Source organism: Oncorhynchus mykiss, chromosome 8, assembly GCF_013265735.2.
Source record: "Oncorhynchus mykiss isolate Arlee chromosome 8, USDA_OmykA_1.1, whole genome shotgun sequence".
Lineage (NCBI taxonomy): Eukaryota > Metazoa > Chordata > Actinopteri > Salmoniformes > Salmonidae > Oncorhynchus > Oncorhynchus mykiss.
The window spans coordinates 36,605,426-36,625,321 of record NC_048572.1 but is presented as its reverse complement, the minus strand read 5'-3'; the positions used below and the strand labels follow the sequence as shown (position 1 = coordinate 36,625,321).

The 19,896-nt window shown below is 42.1% G+C and overlaps 2 protein-coding genes across 4 annotated transcripts in view; one reads left to right on the top strand and one right to left on the bottom strand.

The window, feature by feature from the left end:
• LOC110529875 (cilia- and flagella-associated protein 251) overlaps window positions 1–6,221 on the top strand; it is a 6,961-nt gene extending 740 nt beyond the window's left edge. The window contains exons 2-7 of one of the 3 annotated variants that reach the window (XM_021612512.2): window positions 494–540; window positions 652–745; window positions 1,948–2,791; window positions 4,097–4,238; window positions 4,461–4,559; window positions 5,797–6,221. In XM_021612512.2, coding sequence (XP_021468187.2) covers window positions 494–540; window positions 652–745; window positions 1,948–2,791; window positions 4,097–4,238; window positions 4,461–4,559; window positions 5,797–5,880 — 1,310 coding nt within the window. In that variant the 3' untranslated portion in view covers window positions 5,881–6,221. Of the gene's footprint in view, window positions 1–493; window positions 541–651; window positions 746–1,947; window positions 2,822–4,096; window positions 4,239–4,460; window positions 4,560–5,796 lie in introns of all 3 variants that reach the window. The other 2 variants (XM_021612511.2, XM_021612513.2) reach the window with 2 other exon arrangements.
• Window positions 6,222–6,311: 90 nt separating this feature from the next.
• trmt6 (tRNA methyltransferase 6) lies at window positions 6,312–19,754 on the bottom strand. Its single transcript, XM_021612510.2, has 12 exons — window positions 19,336–19,754; window positions 18,838–18,968; window positions 18,612–18,721; window positions 17,914–18,005; window positions 17,710–17,793; window positions 17,405–17,529; window positions 8,560–8,730; window positions 8,276–8,448; window positions 8,062–8,147; window positions 7,458–7,560; window positions 6,893–6,979; window positions 6,312–6,786 (listed from the first exon to the last, which is right to left on the bottom strand). The coding sequence occupies exons 1-12, from the start codon at window positions 19,440–19,442 to the stop codon at window positions 6,625–6,627; spliced, it is 1,431 nt and encodes a 476-aa protein (XP_021468185.2). The 5' UTR covers window positions 19,443–19,754; the 3' UTR covers window positions 6,312–6,624.
• Window positions 19,755–19,896: the final 142 nt, after the last annotated feature.

The following is a 19,896-nucleotide window of genomic DNA, read 5'->3' as shown; positions in this document are numbered from 1 at the left end:
GTCAAGTTGGCTGGATGTCCTTTGGGTGGTCGACAATTTTTGAGTCACACGGGAAACTGTTGAATGTGAAAAACCCAGTAGGGTTGCAGTTCTTGACACAAACCGGTGCGCTTGGCGCCTACAACCATACTCTGTTCGCACTTAAATCGTTCGTCTTGCCCATTCACCCTCTGAATGGCACATATACACAATCCATGTCTCAATTGTCTCAAGGCTTAAAAATCCTTCTCTAACCTGTCTCCTCCCCTTCATCTAAAATGATTGTACTTCATCTACAATGAAGTGACATCAATAAGTGATCGTAGCTTTCACCTGGATTCACCTGGTCAGACTGTCATGAAAAGAGCAGGTGTTCTTAATGTTTAGTATATTCAGTGTATATCACACGTTCATTTTGCAAAACAAAATGGAGCCTCTTACCCGATTGTTTAGGAGAAGTAAGTTGTTTTCAACACAGAACCACATTCTGACCGATCTTCTTACGAATCTACAGAAAATCTATTACTTCCCGTTGGAAAAGAACGACAGAGAGAAGATGTGGTACGAAACATGTTTTTAGTCTCTGGATAACATTGTATTTGTATACAACGGAAATGACACTCTATGCTTCAATGAGAGAATCGTGACAGGTTGCTTGTTACTGTGTTTAAGGTAACACGGTGCTTGGTTGAGGTCCTGTCCAAGGCACTGACCAAACCTGACTCTCACCCTCTGGATCAGGAATGCAAAGACATTCTCAAAGCAGGCAAGTAGTTCTCACATCATCCGTTGTTGTGTTTCAAAAGCAGTACATAAAAAAAACACAGCATCATAATGGGAGAAAAAAAATATCTTAACCAGTACTGTAGGAGGAAATTGCTCTTTTATTGTAGAGACGAATCTAAGGCACGTTTCATTAGTGTACAGTGTGGCTTCCCCAGTTGTGAAAGCAATTGTCAGTGCTTGTTTACAAGGCTTTGGGTTAATGAACCTTGTTTGTCTACCCTGATGCGTGACGCTACCAAGAAATCCCTTTCGTCTGTCTCGCTCTGCAATGTCAATGGAAATCCCTTCCAATTTGGTTTGTTGCAGTTTTAAAACTGCAGTAAAACAACGTGCAGTAACTGCAATCGACTGTGGCATTTTGTACGCTGCAACTGCAGAAATGAACTGCAGTTATACTGTACTCTGACTGCAATCTTTTTTCCGTCAGGGAAATTAAGGAAAGGAGAGGAGCAGAGGAAGCAATACTTTAGACTATTGACTTGGAGGCAGAGATGGTGAAAGAACTGTTCCTTCTGGAGGGTGGCACCGTTTGTTGCTGATGCAGACAGTAATGTTATACAGAGTTCTTACTGTAGGTCAAAAGGGACTCGGTGGGGCTTCTGCTACCACAGAGACCCGAAATATAGAGCTGCAACCTGGCAACCAGCTGAGGAGATATGAATAGAGCAACCTAGATTGGCTTCTGTATTTATGGAAATCATACTTAGCTGAATATAAATATGGCACTATGGGAGACAGATGCTGAGCTTTCTCCATACACTGTTGAGTGCCATTTTGCAATGGTCACCAAAATGAACTAATCAAAGCGAGAGTTTGGGACTATAAGGTTCAATCTGTAAAAAAATATGATTCTGAGATAAATGTCTTCAAAGTGCCGAACCCTTATTGGTTTGAATAATGTCAGCCATTTTTATATGGTATGATTTTGAACTTAACAACATGAATTGGTGTATTTAGAGGTAGAGAACATCGAACAGAACAAGGCTATGTCAATAGCTAAATTTGAACAAAAATGCAGATAAAACCTTATAGTTCCAAGCTCTCGAAGGGACTATGTTTTGATTGACGGGGAACTTGCGGAGCGGGGCTTGAATTGGACAACATGAGACAATGACAGAGTAGTAGATAGTGTGGATATTGAATGCCCTTTGAATGTCCCTTCTCCCTCCACCTCCTCTACAGGTGCCCAACATGCTGCTCTTCTAGAGAAGAAAAGTGATGAGGTGCTGACCCATAAAGAGGAGGTCAAAGGTCATGAACCTGAGCTTGAGGTTCCAGGGGCTGATGTGAAGGACATCGAGGCCCGCCTGAAGTCTGTGGAGGAGAAGAGAGAGACACCGGAGGACGAAGAGCGCAGCCAGGAGTCATGGGACCTCAACGATGAGAAGGAGAAGAGGATTTGGAAACCAACGCACAGGTATCATCATAAAGAGGTGTCTGAGGAAAAGAGAGAAGAGCCAGATGAAGAACGTAGTCAGGAATCCTGGAGCCTGGGTGATGAGAAGGAAAAGAGATATAGGCCTACCTATCGGTACACCCCAAAGACACACCACAAACGAGACGAAGACGGTTTAGAGGAGGAGAGAGAAGATCCAAAAGAGGAACGCAGCCAAGAGTCCTGGAGCCTGGGAGAAGAGAAGGAGAAGAGATATAGGCCTACCTATCGGTACACCCCAAAGAAATTACACAAACGAGATGACAAAAGTGAAAAGTGCAGTCAGGAGTCCTGGGATCTGAAAGATGAGAAGGAAAAGAGAGAGGAGGAAGAGGAAAGAGAGAAAAGAATGTGGAAACCCCCACACAGATATCACCACAAGAAACACCACAAACAAGGTGCTGACTCATCAGAGGAGGAATCAGAGGAAAAGAGATCAGATGAGTCCGAAGAAGAGGAGGATAGAGAGAAGAAAATCTGGAAACCAACAAACAGGTACCATCACAACAAGCGTCACCAACGCAGTGGGGATTCCTCAGGGGAGGAAGAAGAGGAACGAAGGAGTGATTCTGACGAACAAGAGGAGAAGAGGTACGGAGATGCCGAGGAAGAGAGAGAGAGGCAAGAGGCTCTGATGTATTTATCTGTCTATTCATATTTTTCTCTTACAGAAACTGTTTTTCAGGAGTGTATGAGGGGTAGTCAACTAGACTCAGACGGATTTGGGGGGCACAGGTACATAATTATAATAATTAAATCAGGGTTCCCCAAATGGCGGCTTGTGAGCCATTTAGCCCACCATGTTTTCAGAGGAAAAAAAAAAAGAAAATAAAGAAATGATAATAACAATTCATTGTTGGACATAAAAGACTGTAAAAACACCAGGAAATCAGCTCCATGGGATTTTAATTTAGGAAATCTGTTCCCAAGTATTCCCACTCATAATCGAGAGGTTTGAAATTATTAAGTTTTACTCAAACATTATATCTGTAAGGGTTTCTTGTGATCAATTTATTTGCAGTCTACAAATTATTTGTAATTATGTTCCAGCCCCCCAACCAACCGCGCAACAAAAAACTGTCCCGTGGCTGAATACAGTTGATAGTCCCTGCTGTAAATTGACCACAACTAACCCCAAAAAATGTATTGTATTTGAAAATAACAATAATATCATACCTTGATGACATTGAGACACGATCGCATGTGCGTTTTTTTAATTGGAGGGAAAAGTTGCCGGTCTGCACGCGGCCTGGTAGAAATCTTCACCCATAAAAATATTACAAAAAGACAGCACGTGCAACTACAAACTGTATTATGCGCGAAATATAGATGGGAACGCATTCATTCATGCGCAAATATTGATACAATCATCATTTCAAAGTAAAATTGAAGTCACATGTTGTGTGATCCTCCCAACGCCACTCGTCCAAAAAGCATGCAGAATAAATAACTTTACAGGGTGGTGAAACCCAGTTCAGGAAACCCTGGGCTAGAGCGCATTTGCCACTACCAGAGTTGGCACACTTGCTATATAATGCAAACATTTTTTTGTGAGAAAACCATCAATGGAGTTGAAAATGCAATCAATGGTAATTTACCTGCAAAAATATTTTGGATGTGAACTATATCATCACCCCACAGCCTTGTATCTGCAGCAAGTCAATTTGATGGACATCTCTGGTGGGAAAGTGAGCATATTGTTTTTATGCGGATTTTAGAATACTCACATGAAAACCTGTCTTCAATTGGATGGAAACGTAGCTTATGTCTCAAATGCCACTATGTCTATGTGGCTCTAGTCATATTAGACACAGCCAAAGACATGCTTTTTAGTCCAGAACTAGGCTTAATCTGAAAGGACCCTGACTGTATGTTCTGCTGGTGTTTGTGTGACAGGTACCTGGCGGAGAAGAGGAGTGAGGTGGAGAGTCGTCTCCTGGGGGAGATATATGAGAAACGTTCTCCCTGGGCGTACAGAGGATACTACCACCCCGCCTGGTGGAAGAGAGGCATAGAGCCACTCACACCATCACACAAGGTTTCTATGTACCACCTATGATAACATAGATATCTTGTTAGACTGGCCTACGGTCAAAGATTTGAATCCTTTTTTAGTTTGTATGATTGTGTTGATTTAATTAGTAGTGTTTCTAGACACTTGTTTCTTGTATTTCCTTCCACTGTTTCTATTTTGCTTGTTTATCGTACAGAGATGTTTTACTGCAATAAAGTTTGATTTGGTGTGATTTGATTGGCTAAGATGGAGGAACTGGCAAAGCTGCTGAAGAGGCACCAACTGGCCAGCCAATCAGAGCCAGCGGAAGAGAGGCAGAAGAGCATACCTCTAACCCCAGAGGAGGTAACATCCTCACACAATACCTTTACGTAACATGACATGACACAGAACATGCATCCTTATGGGGAATTACTTGGCTTTATCATAAGCATCATATTGAACTTCTTAGATAAGATCGCTTGAAAGATACCTGAAATTAATGATCAGGTTTTGGATGTTTTATGCTGTTATACACAGACACCAAAATCCAGTTTTTATTGAAGTGAGAAAACACATGGCAAGCCATGAAAATTATGAATGCCCAATATTGGATGTTGCCCTCTGTAGTCTGCTGTGAGAAGAGACTGCCCTCTCTGCTGGATAACAGAAACCATATGCTTAACTCTAGGAGACCTGGCTCAGGTTGAGGCTTCACATCTCAAAATGAGCCTTGATATTCTAGAAGGGAAAAGCCTGTGTGTGAATGAGTGTAGGTACAAACACATGAAGAGAAAGCCCCCCTTTGACTCAGAGCATGTCCTCCTACATAGTGGTTGTGGCTCACTAAGCAGCTTAATGTTATTCATATATTCCTCTGCAACTCCTTGTTGTTTGGCACCCATAGGCTTCAAAATAATCAGAAGTAGGCTAAATAAGAGATGTGTCCCTGAAAGAAATGGTGTCCTCTGCACTGTGGAAGCCATCTGCAAGCAATTAATTCACAGGCTTTGAGACTGTGCTTCTAGCTGCAGAGAAAAGCGCATCTATTTTTCCTCTATCTCCTGCGGTTTTTATTGCTGCAGCAGCGATTGCACCAAAACCTCCGTAATTACAGTACACCCCCTCTCCTAAGGGCGCCCTCACGACCCACCGTACCAAACCACCCCTATTAGAGCTGATAGTGGTGCGGCCCGGGCCATCTTACCGCCTGCGATGGAATACAATGGGGGAGGGGAGAGAATGGATGACTGTTGGCTATTCTTTTTCATCCTGACAGTTTTCAGACTACACTGCATTTAGCGTCCTCTACACTGCAGTGGGAATATCTACACCATTGACCGTATTAAGATCCAGGGAAAGTAGTGGCTAATTAAGAGGAGTCCGATTTCAGGAGCTGTGGTTACATGGTGTGAAATATGGCCTTTTAAAATGGTTATTTTTATTGAAGGGCTTGCCCTGTTCCAGAAGGGATCAATGCACACAATAAATGTCGTTTTTGAGGTTTCACAATTTTATCAGTGTTCTTTCTACCTAGGATAGTAGCCTAAATGAAGCGATGCAAATTAAGCAATAATAACACGGTGTGTGTGTGTGTTTTCAGGAGAAGGAGCTGCAAAACCTAGCAGCTATGGACGTGGAGCTACAGAAAATTGCTGAGAAGATGCATGAAAACAGGAGCAAATAGATAGTGGACTGACCGACAGGGATGCTAAACTACGAGCTCAGTGTGCTAACCTTGTTTAAGAAAACATTAAAGAGATGAAGAGGTGGGAGAACAAAAAAACAAATCTAAGAGACTTGCCACACAACGTAAATAAAGGTTAAATAAAAAAATTCAGGTACAAAAGAATCAGCATGGAGACCGTTTAGTTTCTATTAGATAATATCAAAGATAAAACAGATGCTTTGCTTATTTGTCACAGATTTCTCTATATATATTTAAAGTGTGCATTGCCGTTTTCTTCAAACTTTTGAATGGTTGTTTGTTTCTTCAGTCTGCATTTAATAAAATATATTATCCCGGGACCAAGCCTAACATCTCAGTATTTTTCCTTCTTCGAAACAATTATACAAAGAACTTTAATACCTCATGAACACAGGGCTTATCAACAGTAATAGTATCTTTAGAGCACTGCATTTTATTGAAATTCATACACAGATGCGTTACGGGATGAGTCTGCGAAAACAAGTGGCTTCTTTATTGCACCACGGCGCATTCTTCCAAAAAAAATGTAATGATAACGAAATGCTGCATTTGGGAGATAAGAGCTTTGGAGAGCAGCTCCAGGGCTCAATAGCAGCCAAATTATTATATAACTGATCTTAAGATGCGTGAGAGATTTCAGTCCTATCCCACAAGTACAGTTAAATGATGTCATCAATGATATAAATGTCACAACAAATGGGTGACCGCAATACGTTTTAAGTGTTATCCCTCTGTGGTCTCTGTGAGTTTCAGTCGCTTTGCAGCTGGCTCCTCTCCTCTATTTGGGCCCATCTTCGGCGTATCCGTAGCAACGGTCGTCCCTGAGAGGAGGTAGCCCCCGCCCCCACTCATCAGCAGCACGGGGTGCGTCCTGTTAGGCAACACCTACACACACAAACACAGGAAGTGAGGTCAGAGGTAAAAGCTAATGCTGGTACTACAAACATGGATGCTTCCCCAGAGGTACAGTTCAGTTTGAAAATGATTATACCTGGTAATGTCTGATCCAGGAATCGGTGAGTCGCAGGCTGACTGCTCCACCTTGTTCCCTGAGCTTTGTATAGCACTCTATCAGAGGCTGTGGGAGAGAGAGATTTAATAACAGAGGAGCAACGAAGGCCATAACAGAGCGAACATGACAGGAGTGATATTTCCGAACTCCAGACTAGATTACAGACTGTTTTATCAGTGGTTTTGATAGGAGATTTCCCACTGCAGAAAGACAAATGTATAATGGCAGTACACTAGGGTCTACTGGCAACAAACTATGAAGGGTCTGTAGTACACAAAGTTTGGGTTGTAAAGTAAGAAGATGATTAAATACGCTACATTATTAAGAACACGACACACACTAGAAAGTAGGGTCGGGACGATACACGTATCGCAATACTCTTTAATATCGTGACAAGAAAACAAAACATAAAGCAGGTTTTTATAGGAGCAAAGAGTTTGGTCTGCTTCGTGTTTTCATTTTTGCCATGGTAAAAAATTACTGCAATACTGGTATCGTCATCAGTACTACTAGGAAGCATACTAGAAAACACTTAGAATCACACCTCTTTGTATTGAGAGTACACTACAAAGGGTCTGGAGGGGGCGAGGAACTTGATAAGGCCCAGTAGAACTGGACAGGGGTGGAACCGACTGGCAATCACCAACCTGAGGAGGAGAACAAACAGAGGTATTAAACACATATTTTACAACCAGTGTGGGGCCCTGTTAGAACACCATGAACATGTTTTCTTCTTTCTATCCTCCCTCCTGGTGAAAACTGAGCTGGCAAAACTTGACAGATGAAAGCCCTCGCCTCACCGACAAACCAAATGAATAAACACAGGATGAGATGACGTGTGCTGAAAGACCAGACATCAATCGTCTTGTTAGCATGGCCGTGTTTCACAGATTTTTAGACAGTGCAAGAAAACACCAACATGCCGGCAGAGCAGAAACTGTGATTATTTACACGGATTATTTAACTCACGTGTCAAGGGGGTGTAATCTTAGTGCCACAGAGCTGTTATACTGGTTATTAGTGCTCATACATGTTTATTACCTCTTATTAATGGTTTCATAAACAAGTCTAGAGTTCACTGTCACCAAGTGTTATTAAAACAGAAAGATGGTGGAAGGGGGTGAGAGAGATGAGAGAACAGGGCTGACCCGTCAGCGTTCCTCCCCTCCAGCACGGCAGCAGCAGCAGCTAGTTTCTTCCTCTTCTCCTCCATCTTCACCTTCTTCTCCTGGCCCTAAAACACAACACACAGTTGCTGTTCAATTGATCGGACTAAGTTGAACAAATCTTTGGAACGTGCAAGCACGAACAGGTGTGACAAACAACAGACACCATTTGCTGCTTTACTATGTGCTGTCATACTCTGATCTCTCTAAGTTTCTCCCTCTCCTCTCTCTCCTTGTCCGCGGCAGGGTCTGTACTGGTACTAGTCTCCATGCATTGGTCCTCTGTGTCTGGGCTGCACTCCTTGCTTTCTGCCTTCTCTGAGTCAGTCTGGGTCAGGTTGGACTTGTCCCCATTGGCCTGTCCGGAATCTGCAGTTGTGACCAAAAAAAATAAAAATTAATCAATTCAATAGATAAGATAGTATAGCATTTGTTGGTCTATTAAATTATGACATTCCTAGTATAAACACAAACGCACACCTGCGTCTATGTCTTTGGCCTCTGTGTCCAGTACCCCCGCCAGCAGTGCGTTGACGTGACAGATGGGGAACTCATGGAGCGTGTCGTGGAAGTGGGAGGGGAACCCAAAGCTCTCCATCCCCGCCCTCACAGGACCTCCTCCTGGGTACATCTGCACCACTGACCCATAGCCTGGATGAGAGAGAGGAGAGAGACAGAATATGAAGATGGAAGTGTCACCCTCCCAGGGAAAAGAACCTTGGCGTGACCCTGGACAACACCCTGTCGTTCTCTGCTAACGTCAAAGCAGTGACTCTCTTCTGCAGGTTCATGCTCTACAACATCCGTAGAGTACGACCTTTCCTACCCATGCCCGCGACGTTCAGGCCCCACCCTACCTCGATTGTATCTGTCAAATTTAAGGCCCTGCCTGAAAGCCTGAAATCATTAGCTGCTCCTTTCTGTCCGTCACTTGCTCCCTGCACTCAGCTCACTCTGAACACGGTTCTGTTCATGATGGTGTGAGTATCCACAGCAGCCCGCGGATGGTTTTATTTGGGTTCTGAGCAAAAACAACATTATTATTTTTTAATTATTATTTATTAAGGCTGTAAAAACTCCAGTAAATCAGTTCCAAGTGATTTTAATTGAAGAAATCTTAAAGAAGTATTCCCACACATAGCATAGAGACACATGATCACATCCAAATGTGAGCAAGGTTTGAAACGATTATGTTTTAGCCAAACGTATCTGTTCGTATCGCTTGTGGTCAATTTGCAGTTGACAAATCATTTATAATTATGTTCCGGTCCCCGACCATCCTCTCAAGACAAAATCGGCCTGCAGCTGAATAGAGTTGATGATCCTTGCATACATTTTAAAATCAAAACATCTGTGTTTTTACCAATCTAACTACATAACAATAATGTTAATCATTTTATTTCAATGGTAACCCTAAACTGGGTATATCAAGATGTAGCCTAGGCCTATCCACAATACAGGTGAATGCATATTCAATAGTAGTGTGTGCATACATTGAGTTATTGAGCTTGTTTTGGTTTATCAGTGGAGTCTATGGAACCGATGACTAACAATCAGTTTGCCTTCCATATTAGCCTACGGATCAACAACATTTGCATATAAGCATCACTCCAGCATATCACGCCTGTATGGAAGGACATCATATTGTCACGCCCTGACCATAGAGAGTTTAGGTCGGGGTGTGACTAGGGTGGGTGATCTAGGTGATTTATATTTCTGTTGGCCTGGTATGGTTCCCAATCAGAGGCAGCTGTTTATTGTTGTCTCTGATTGGGGATCATATTTAGGCAGCCATTTCTCCTTTGTGTTTTGTGGGATCTTGACTATGGATAGTTGCCTGTTAGCACTATTGTTAGCTTCACGTTTCGTTTGAGATTTTTTGTTTTGCTGTGAGTTTCACATAGTAATAAAAAGATGTGGAATCCAGATCACATGCAATAGTTCTGTATGTCTATTTTGAGACGCCGTAGCCAGTATACACTTCCTCAAAATAGTCACAATTCATCTAGAATTAACTCCAGAAATCGGTCATTCATTTTAGTCATTTTAGTTTTACAGTGCAGTATTTCTCAATGAAAAAATGTGCATGAAAATGAATCGTCTCTCATTGAATGACATCGAAGACTTTATTGCAGATTCCCTACTGTTAACCGTTCACAGAGAAAGGGGCGTAGACTTCGGCTTGCTACAGACATTTTTTTTGTGCCCGAACAGCTGAAAAAAAAAAAAAAAAAAAAAACACCAGACGCCTTAACTCCGGCTCCCTATCACATCTCCCTCCATCGCTCATTTCACTTGGTGGACGTTCAAAATGGTAACCAGCTAACGTTAGGAGCTATTAGCCAATGTAGCTAGCTATCTGATATCTTAATATCATGTTTATCTAACCAGCTAATATAGCTAGCTAGCCAACACCACAGAGGAGTCATCTTTCCTAAAAGGTCACATAGCTATCTGCTTAGCTAGTAAGCTTGCTTATTGCATCCATGTCTGGGCACATTGACAAGCCTTATTAGTGAATTAATTAAACTCATATTTGCAACAGGAGTTTGATTTTGGTCACTGTGTCAATTCATACCTGCTGCTAATTTTCCCAGCTAGACATTCCTCAGTAATGTGCAGTGCTCGTGGCTCATGCGTTGAGTGGCAGCTGGCATAGCAGCAGTTTTGATATGTAGACTCGCAGAAGAAGGTACACAAGAAATTGACAACATCAGCCCACAACAACAAGGAACATGATTGTTTTCTGTGAAATAATCTCTTCTGTGTTATATTTGATCAGGTTTAAGCACTTTTGACACCCTGTTGTGATAGTCAGATAGTCAGATAGGACTGCATTGTGCAGCAATGGTGCAACCAGCTTCCCTATGAAGCTAGGACAGCAGAGTCCCTGCCCATCTTCTGAAAACATCTAAAACCCTATCTTTTACAAAGAGTATCTTAAATAATCCCACAGGACCCCCCCGTCCCCCCTCGCACCACACTTGCACTTTAATCCCCCCCCCCCCTTATTAGCGGATTTTGCTGATAGCTATTTTGAGGGAAAATGTTTACTATGACGATGATACAGTGCATTCGGAAAATATTCAGACTCCTTGACTTTTTCAACATTTTGTTACGTTACAGCCTTATTCTGAAATTGATTAAATAATGTCCCCCACATCAATCTATACACAATACCCCATAATGAAAAAGCAAAACAGGTTTTTAGAATTTTTGCTAAATAAAAAATAATACTGAAATATCACATTTACTTATGTATTCAGACACTACTCAGTACTTTGTTGAAGGACCTTTGGCAGCAACTACAGACTCAAGTATTCTTGGGTATGTCGGGACTTTCATTAATGTGATGACTGTTATCGACTCAAACTATGTTTAATTGTTACCTGATTAAATTATTCATGTAGCAATTAACTCATAAGGAATTTGGGGCACCACGGGAGAGGTTATTTAACGAGTTATCTTGAGTTTAATTCGGGAAATGGTATAAGATATATCAATAACAGTCATTTATTAATCATTACCTCATACATATCAGTCTCATTCTGAACGTCGCAGACCTCTTCAATCCGCAAGAACCCCAGCCTTTTCTGATCATTCAGTACAACACAAATGTATTTAGATAATTTATTAACTAACTAAATAATAATAACAGAATACACACACAAACTTACGAGACAAAAGTCCCTAGTGGACTGACACAATGTGATGGCTTGTTACACATACGGAGAGGGAGGGGTAGATAAAAAGAGGGAGAGACAAAAAGAGTCAAACTTATCGTACATATATTTGGAAACTACGCTCACAGTAATCAGAATACTTAATACCCTAACCAGCGCCCATGCGATAAGAAATGCAATGTATATATTAACGCGTAGATGTCTTTGTCATCCATCTCTGTTGAACCAATCAACCCTTCTATGTGGACAGGGTAGCTATAGTTCATGCATCGGTGTAAGACTTTGGCTTGTCCACCTGAGGTCACCATGTCCTTCTTAGTTGTAGAGCTTCTCTGGTAGTGGAGTGTTCAAGTAGAATACCTACTCAGATGCGCCAGTGATTGTCTGAGATGGGATTTCTTCCTTCCCACCTCATGTCTTTAGTCAAAGTTCTGGGACCACTTTCACAGGCACAGCTGCAGACTGAATGTTTCTGGTCTCGTAGTGGAGGTTATTTTCTCACCTCGTGTTGAGTCTCAGAGTTTCAACCATTCGTAACGTTGAGCTCACGCTGTCCGTCTGCTGGTCTGAATATGTTCATTCTTAGCGAGTTCTTTTAAGCACTCTGGTCAGAAAGGGCAGTTCCACCACACTGACACACTCCTCTGACCTCATTTGGAGCGTAGCTTATTTACAATTATGATCTCGTTAGAAAACTAAAATTACACTCCCATCTTAACAAAAAAAGGTTTAATCGTTCTTCATATTGTATTAACATCAAATTGGATGGAAACTTAAGTCGAAGGGGGTTTCCTTTCTAAGTTACAGTATTTTTGTTATACAGTTAATGACATCACAAAATAAACAATATGACATGACTATTCTTTAGATCCACACTGACCATTCCTAACATGCCTATCACAGAAATATTGTTCCAAGATTCACTTTTTGGGTGTTATTGTTTTTTGTGGCAAAAGTCTTCTGAGGGGACAAAGGCATTGCTTTGGTAATACTAGAGAGCAGAAGAGAAATTACCCTGCTCCCTAATTTATGACAGAGTGTTAAGGTGTCAAAACCAGCCCAACAGCCCTCTCCTTTCCTGTGGGAGAGATGGGGTCTGGCTATCTGTCAGCCATTTGCCAAGTTGACCTGAGGGCTGGATACTCGACCAGGAGTCATGACAGGTATGACGCTCCAAGCTTGGCACACCTGCATTTGGGGAGTATCTCCCTTTCTTCTCTGCAGATCTTCTCAAGCTCTGTCAGGTTGGATGGGGAGCGTTGCTGCAGAGATGTTTGATTGGGTTCAAGTCCGGGCTCTGGCTGGGCCACTCAAGGACACACCTGCGTTGTCTTGGATGTGTGCTTAAGGTCATTGTCCTGGTGGAAGGTGAACCTTTGCCCCAGGCGGAGGTCCTGAGCAGGCTTTCATCAAGGATCGCTCTGTACTTTTCTCCGTTCATTTCCCCCCCTTGATCCTAAATAGTCTCTCAGTCCCTGCCACTGAAAAACATCCCCACAGCATGATGCTGCCACCACCATGCTTCACCGTAGGGGTGGTTCTAGGTTTTCTCCAGAAGTGACGCTTGGCATTCAGGCCAAAGTGTTCAATATTGGTTTCATCAGACCAGAGAATCTTGTTTCTCATGGTCTGAGCCATTTAGGTGCCGTTTGGCAAACTCCAAGTGGGCTGTCATGTGCCTTTTACTGAGTGGCTTCCGTCTGGCCACTCTACCATAAAAGCCTGATTGGTGGAGTGCTGCAGAGATGGGAGAACCTTCCAGAAAGACAACCATCTCCATAGAATAACTCTGGAGCTCTATCAGAGTGACCATAGGGCAGCCAGCTCTAGGAAGAGTCTTGGTGGTTCCAAACTTCTTCAATTTAAGAATGATGGAGGTCACTGTGTTCTTGGAGCCCTTCAATGCTGCAGACATTTTTTGGTACCCTTCCCCAGATCGGTGCCTCGACACAATCCTGTCTCGGAGCTCTACGGACAATTCCTTTGACCCCATACATGTTTCTTTCCATGACATGCACTGTTAACTGTGGGACCTTATATAGACAGGTGTGTGCCTTTCCAAATCAAATACATTTACCACAGGTGGACTCCAATCAAGCTGTAGACATTTCAAGGATGATCAATGGAAACAGGATGCACCTGTGCTAAATTGAGTATCATAACAAAGGGTCTGAACACCTATGTAAATAAGGTATGTTTATTTTTTATACATTTGCAAAACAAAAACTGTTTTCGCTTTGTCGTTATGGGGTATTGTGTGTAAATTATGCAGATTATATTATTTATCCATTTTAGAATAAGGCTGTAACATAAGAAAATGTGGAAAAAGTCAAGGGGTCAAGGGCTGTGGCAGTCATGACATTTTGTCCGCTGGTTATTGTCATGCAAAAGACTGCCTGTCTCACGGTAATTTACCGTTAATTAACACACGCACACTTAGCATTTCCATGCCTCAATGCATACAAGCCGCTGATGCGCGCCTTTGGAAAATACCACAATAAATACATTATTTATTTTAGGCAGATCTAAAGAAAGGTTATGACGAGGAAAATGGATTTCAGAAGAACAGAATGTAATTGGCCTATTGTATGTGATGTCACAGTGCCGTGCCATAGACTGTAGGCTTCTGCATTTTGAAGACAAGATATGCTTATAAGTCCTGCGCCATTATTTTATAGTAAGAAGAATATAATTAAACTTAGGTGAATAAAATTGAATCAATATTTTTCCCCAATCCGGATCGAGTGCGCATATGTGGATATGGATAAGTGTATATGTTGAGCGTAAAAGTGATCACTTGAAACAAGTCCTATATGCTAGACTTAAGAGTTATTTGGCAACTTAAGTTGTGAATGACAAACCTTAGAATGACGTGATCCAAAGATATGGGCTGCACGATGAGACTATAAATGGGACCCATGTCGTCCAAGTTATACTTTTGACTCATCTGTCCATAGAACATTCTTTCAAGATTCTTGATCATCCTCCAGGTGCTTTTTTGTCATAATTGAGTCAACATTTTGGATGACATGGGTCCCATTATGCCCGGCGAAAACCAAACACTGCATTTCATAGTAAGAACCTCAAACCAATGGTCAAGCATGGTGGTGGTAGTGTGATTGTTTGGGGATGCTTTGCTGCCTCAGGACCTGGATGACTTGCCTTAAAAGGAGGAACCATAAATTCTGCTCTGTGTCAGAGAATTCTACAGGACAATGACAGGCCATCCGTCTGTGAGCTGAAGTGCAGCTGGGTCATGCAGCAAGGTTGAAGATCTGATAACATTCAGTTTTTTTTAAACTTGCAAAAATAGAGATTATCAGAAAGGGGGCAAATACTTTTTCACGACACTGTATTTCACTCCACACATCAACCACTGTTTGAGGAGCATATTCTCGCTGTGCGACAAATTATATTCCGCCCAATATAATTTGCAGATACCCAGTGCTTAATTTGGGAAAACAAGTTACATCTGTTCGGGAACATCAATAGGAACATGTTTTCAAAACAAAACATATTTCATTCAAATGTTGACAGGCCATCTGTGCCACAGGAGTTTGGTAGCACCTTAATTGGGGAGAATGGGCTTGTGGTAATGGCTGGACTGGAATCAGTGGAATGGGATCAAATGCAGCAAACACATGGTTTCCAGGTGTTTGGTGCCATTCCATTTGCTCCGTTCTGGACATTATTATGAGCCGTTCTCCCCTCAGCAGCCTCCACTGCTCTGCATGCACGAGAAGGGAATGAAGGAGATGAGATGGAAAAGCACAGTGGTGAGATATTCTATAATAGCTAAAAGGTAATGTGTCAGCCTATTAATTATGAAAATATACAAAATTCACTATTACTAGACCATTCAAAACCAAATACAAATTCTCTATAATTGTAGGACAACTGTAAGCCGCCCTGCACAATCAATGAACCAACAGCATCGCCTAGGGCGATACTTTCCCTCCAGACTCGTGGGTAATACAGTCCACACTTAAAGGCAATTACTATAATTCATTTAATTTTGGAGTATAGGCTAGACCAATTATGTACCAAAGACATCTGAAATCCGTTTTGTTTTATGTTTTTCTGCTGTGTGTAATATGCGGTAAACTCAAACCTTATTTTTTTTTTTTAAACTAAGGTTTACCATCATTTTAATTCAGGTATTTTCAGTATTTTGCGAGTTGGTACCAAAATGTCCAGAGCACATTTTAGGGCACTGAGCAAATTTCAGGTCTGCTGAGTGCAAACTTCAACGTTGTGAAAATTCTTCCAGCGCTGTGTGAACACAGAGGCTGTACCCGCTTTAAGTTACAGTTTTAACAGTGGCCAAGTAGGCTATCGCAGCTATTTGATCATGATGTAGGCCTACCAGAGTGGCCTATTATCAAAAACAATGGAATGTAGGCCTACAGTCCATGAGACTTTTGAAAAAAACTTGCAGGGCTTGACAACCTGTTTATACACTTGTCCTTCAGACACGGAAGTGACTGAAAATTTTTGTTTTTGTTTGTTTGATGGAAGAAACCACCACAAAATAAAATGCATTATTATTCCCATGCCATTAATACAGAGAATCAGACAAATTATGCTACCCTCTGCCTATTGGCCACTTAGCGTATTCAATCCACTTTCTAAATACAACACTGCCCCTTTAAGACAAAAAAAAAGGCTCTTTACCCGACTTGCTTTTTCAAATATGTCTAGAAATGTACACATTTTGTGCTCTTGAAGGAAGCAATCACTCCCCTATTGCTGCCTACAAATGATCTATAACTGGGCTAATAACTCAATAACTAGCAAAGGATATTTAAAAAATTTGCACAAGTGGCTACAAGCAGCTCTCGCTTTGATCTCAACACATGCGCATCTACCGGAGGTCACGAGTCATGAAGACAGTCAAATTCCAAATGACCGTTTAGTCACGGTAATTAGGCTTCTCCAAGCTCTGATGATGCTGCTGGTCATTAGTAGCCTACCAAACTTGCTAACTGCCTGGTACTCAGCACTAATCGCTCTGACATCAATGCAAATGTTTGGAAAATCAAACACTTAATGAGAGCCCAGGAGCTCATTTTGCACAACATTTCTATAGGCTACGCTCCTCGCTCTATAAAGCATTCCTGGGGAGCCGCAAAGCAGTCTCGGGGCTACTGTGTGCACACACGCAGCTTAGACTGAACATTGGTCCAGAGTGCATTTTACTGTGGTCATGACTCATGACTGCCGGTGTGGAATACGGTCACTGCAGCAGCTCTAGACCCACCTAGCTATCTTAAAGTAAATGCACTAACTGTAAGTTGCTCTGGATAAGAGCATCTGCTAAATGACTAAAATGTATATTCGTTACAGGACCTTCCAATTGAAATGTATTACATAAAACGTTGATTGCTGACATGGCAGTCAGAGCATGGTAAACATAGACAGGGAATAGACCGGCTTGCCACAGAGCAAACACAATTCATAAACCATGCAGAATTAAGCCATCATGTGCGAGTCCGATATGGCACCCTATTCCCTACATAGTTCACTACTTTTGAGGCTCTGTTCAAACCTACTACACTATATAGGGAATAGGGTGCCATTTTAAATGCAGGTCATGCCAGGTCTAGCCATGATACTTCCAGGCATTTCTATAGTCCAGTTACCTCCCATCCTCTCCATGACAGCCCCCAGCACCAGTCCAGCACAGGTCTCAAACACCAGCACCTTACTGCCTGCATGGATATTCCCCAGAGTCAACATCTGGGCAAGGGTGTCATACCGCAGGTGGCTGGTGGAGGGAGGCAGAGACAGTCTTGGTTACTACAACAACCACATACAATACAGAGAGGAACTTCTCTTAATAAAAACTGAATTTTGGACCCTGACCACTTGACCTAAGCCAGGAAAAAACATCAGGACCTACAAATAGGCCTCGGTATGACTTAGCTGGCATGGAGGCTACACTCACCATATCTTCCCTGGTTCTCTGCCGTGGTACATCATAGCCAGGACACGACAGGAGGGCCTTAGAACCATCACACTGTTCTCATACCTGGAGGGAACAGAACACAAGACATTCAGAACTCGTAAAGCCTATTTCATTCATCACTAACCCTGGTCCTGGAGTGTGTGTGTGCATATATATATATATATATATATTCCACTGACTCACTTTTTCTTTTTTTTCTTGATGTATTTCTCCTGTGCAAACTCAGTCTTGTCCCTGAATGTTGTACTGTTCTCTATCAGCTGCTGGACTATTTCCTATGGAAAGTGAAGTCAGAGGAGCATCCTCAACATAAACAAATCTTTCACCATGACTTACAACGCATACTGAACAAAAACATAAATGCAACATGTAAAGCGTTGGTCCCATGTTTCATGGGCTGAAATAAAAGTTCCCAGAAATGTTCCATATGCACAAAAAGCTTCTTTCTCAAATTTTGTGCACAAATGTATTTACATCCCCGTTCGTGAGCATGTCTCCTTTGCCATAATCCATCTACCTGGCAGGTGTGGCATAATATGAAGCTGAATAAACAGCATGATCATTACACAGGTGCACCTTGTGCTGGGGACAAAAGGCCATTCTAAAATGTGCAGTTTTGTTACAACACAATGCCACAGATGTCTAAAGTTGAGGGAGCGTGCAATTGGCATGCTGACTGCCGGAATGTCCACCAGAGCTGTTGCCAGATAATTTAATGTTAATTTCTCTACCAATGTCATTTTAGAGTCCAGCCTCACAACCGCAGACCACGTGTAACCACGCCAGTCCAGGATCTCCACTTCCAGCTAGTGACAACTAATCCACATTAATGACAACTAATCCACATTAATGACAACTAATCCACATATATCCAGAGGTACCTGTCCCTTCAGACCCTGCTCTTTGAGGGTCTCAATATCGTCTCTGGTGAGTTTCTGTGATTTCCCATCATCCAGAATGTTCCTGTTGTCCGTTCCTGCTTCCTTGGCATCTAAAGAGGCGCACAAAAACAAGACACAGACATCAACTCTGTGCCTGGACAACTGAATCCTTACTGGAATGAGAGAATAATGGAGATTGTCGTTGTCGGCATGTAGCTGCAGTTACCTGCAGAGCTCTCGATGCATTTAGGTTTCCGTGGCTGCAGTGTCCCACCAGTCACAACTTCAAAGGTGGTCCCATACAACTCCCCCACTGCATTGTCCAGGAAGAACCACTGCTTTTCAAATACTGTTTTCCTGGGGTTGGGAAGAAGACATGTCAGATAATCTCAAACGCACATTGACACACAGTGAGTCCACTGTGATACACTATACTGACTACACAACTGGAGTACTGCCAATATGTCATCCAGCTTGAAGCTGGCAACATGACATTCTCTTCTATAAATGTAAAAATACTACCTTAAAAGTTACCTGGCTGAGTATCCTACTCCTAGCTAGCAAGCAGTGATGACAATTGGACAATGCTAATCCACCAGACATAGCTTGCAAACTAGTAACACTAGTACAGGCAAAAGGTTTGACTTGACTGTGAAGCATTGTTAGCTAACGCAAATCAACAGATAATGCGATTGTGCATGTGCAAAATTGTGTGAGGACTCACTTTTTCTTTTGAATCTGCACAGCTTTGTAGATGTCTCCCCGTTTCAGTACTACGTAGTCACCCTCATTCACTCTGTGCTGGGAGTCATTATCGCCATTGTCCGCCATTAGAAAGCTTGATAGCCAGCTTAGTAGTAAAGTCGATTTTTCACACACTAGAATGTGAGTTTTAAATCACCAAAGAGAATAGTAATGTACTGAAATCAAGTATTTTTGGGAGAGATCGTCTACTGAATTGACCCACGTGCTAGCCTGCATTTCCTTAGCATTCAGGACAATTAGTCGACGCTGTATCAATCACTCACCGTACTCGACTCTGATTGGCTCATTGATGTTCGTAGAGCGTATCCTCCAATGGTAGAGAAGTACTAGGATTTTCTAGCTTCCGATAGGTGGTCGAGAAAACAGGGGGAAAATCGACTTCAGAAATATCAATTTTGTTTGTGACTAGAAGACTACTAGCGGAAGTGTGGCTTTTGTAGCACATCATAATATAATAATCCCGAACCAAAACCTCATTCTCCTTACCGGATACATTCATTATCCTAACCTGCTGCATAAA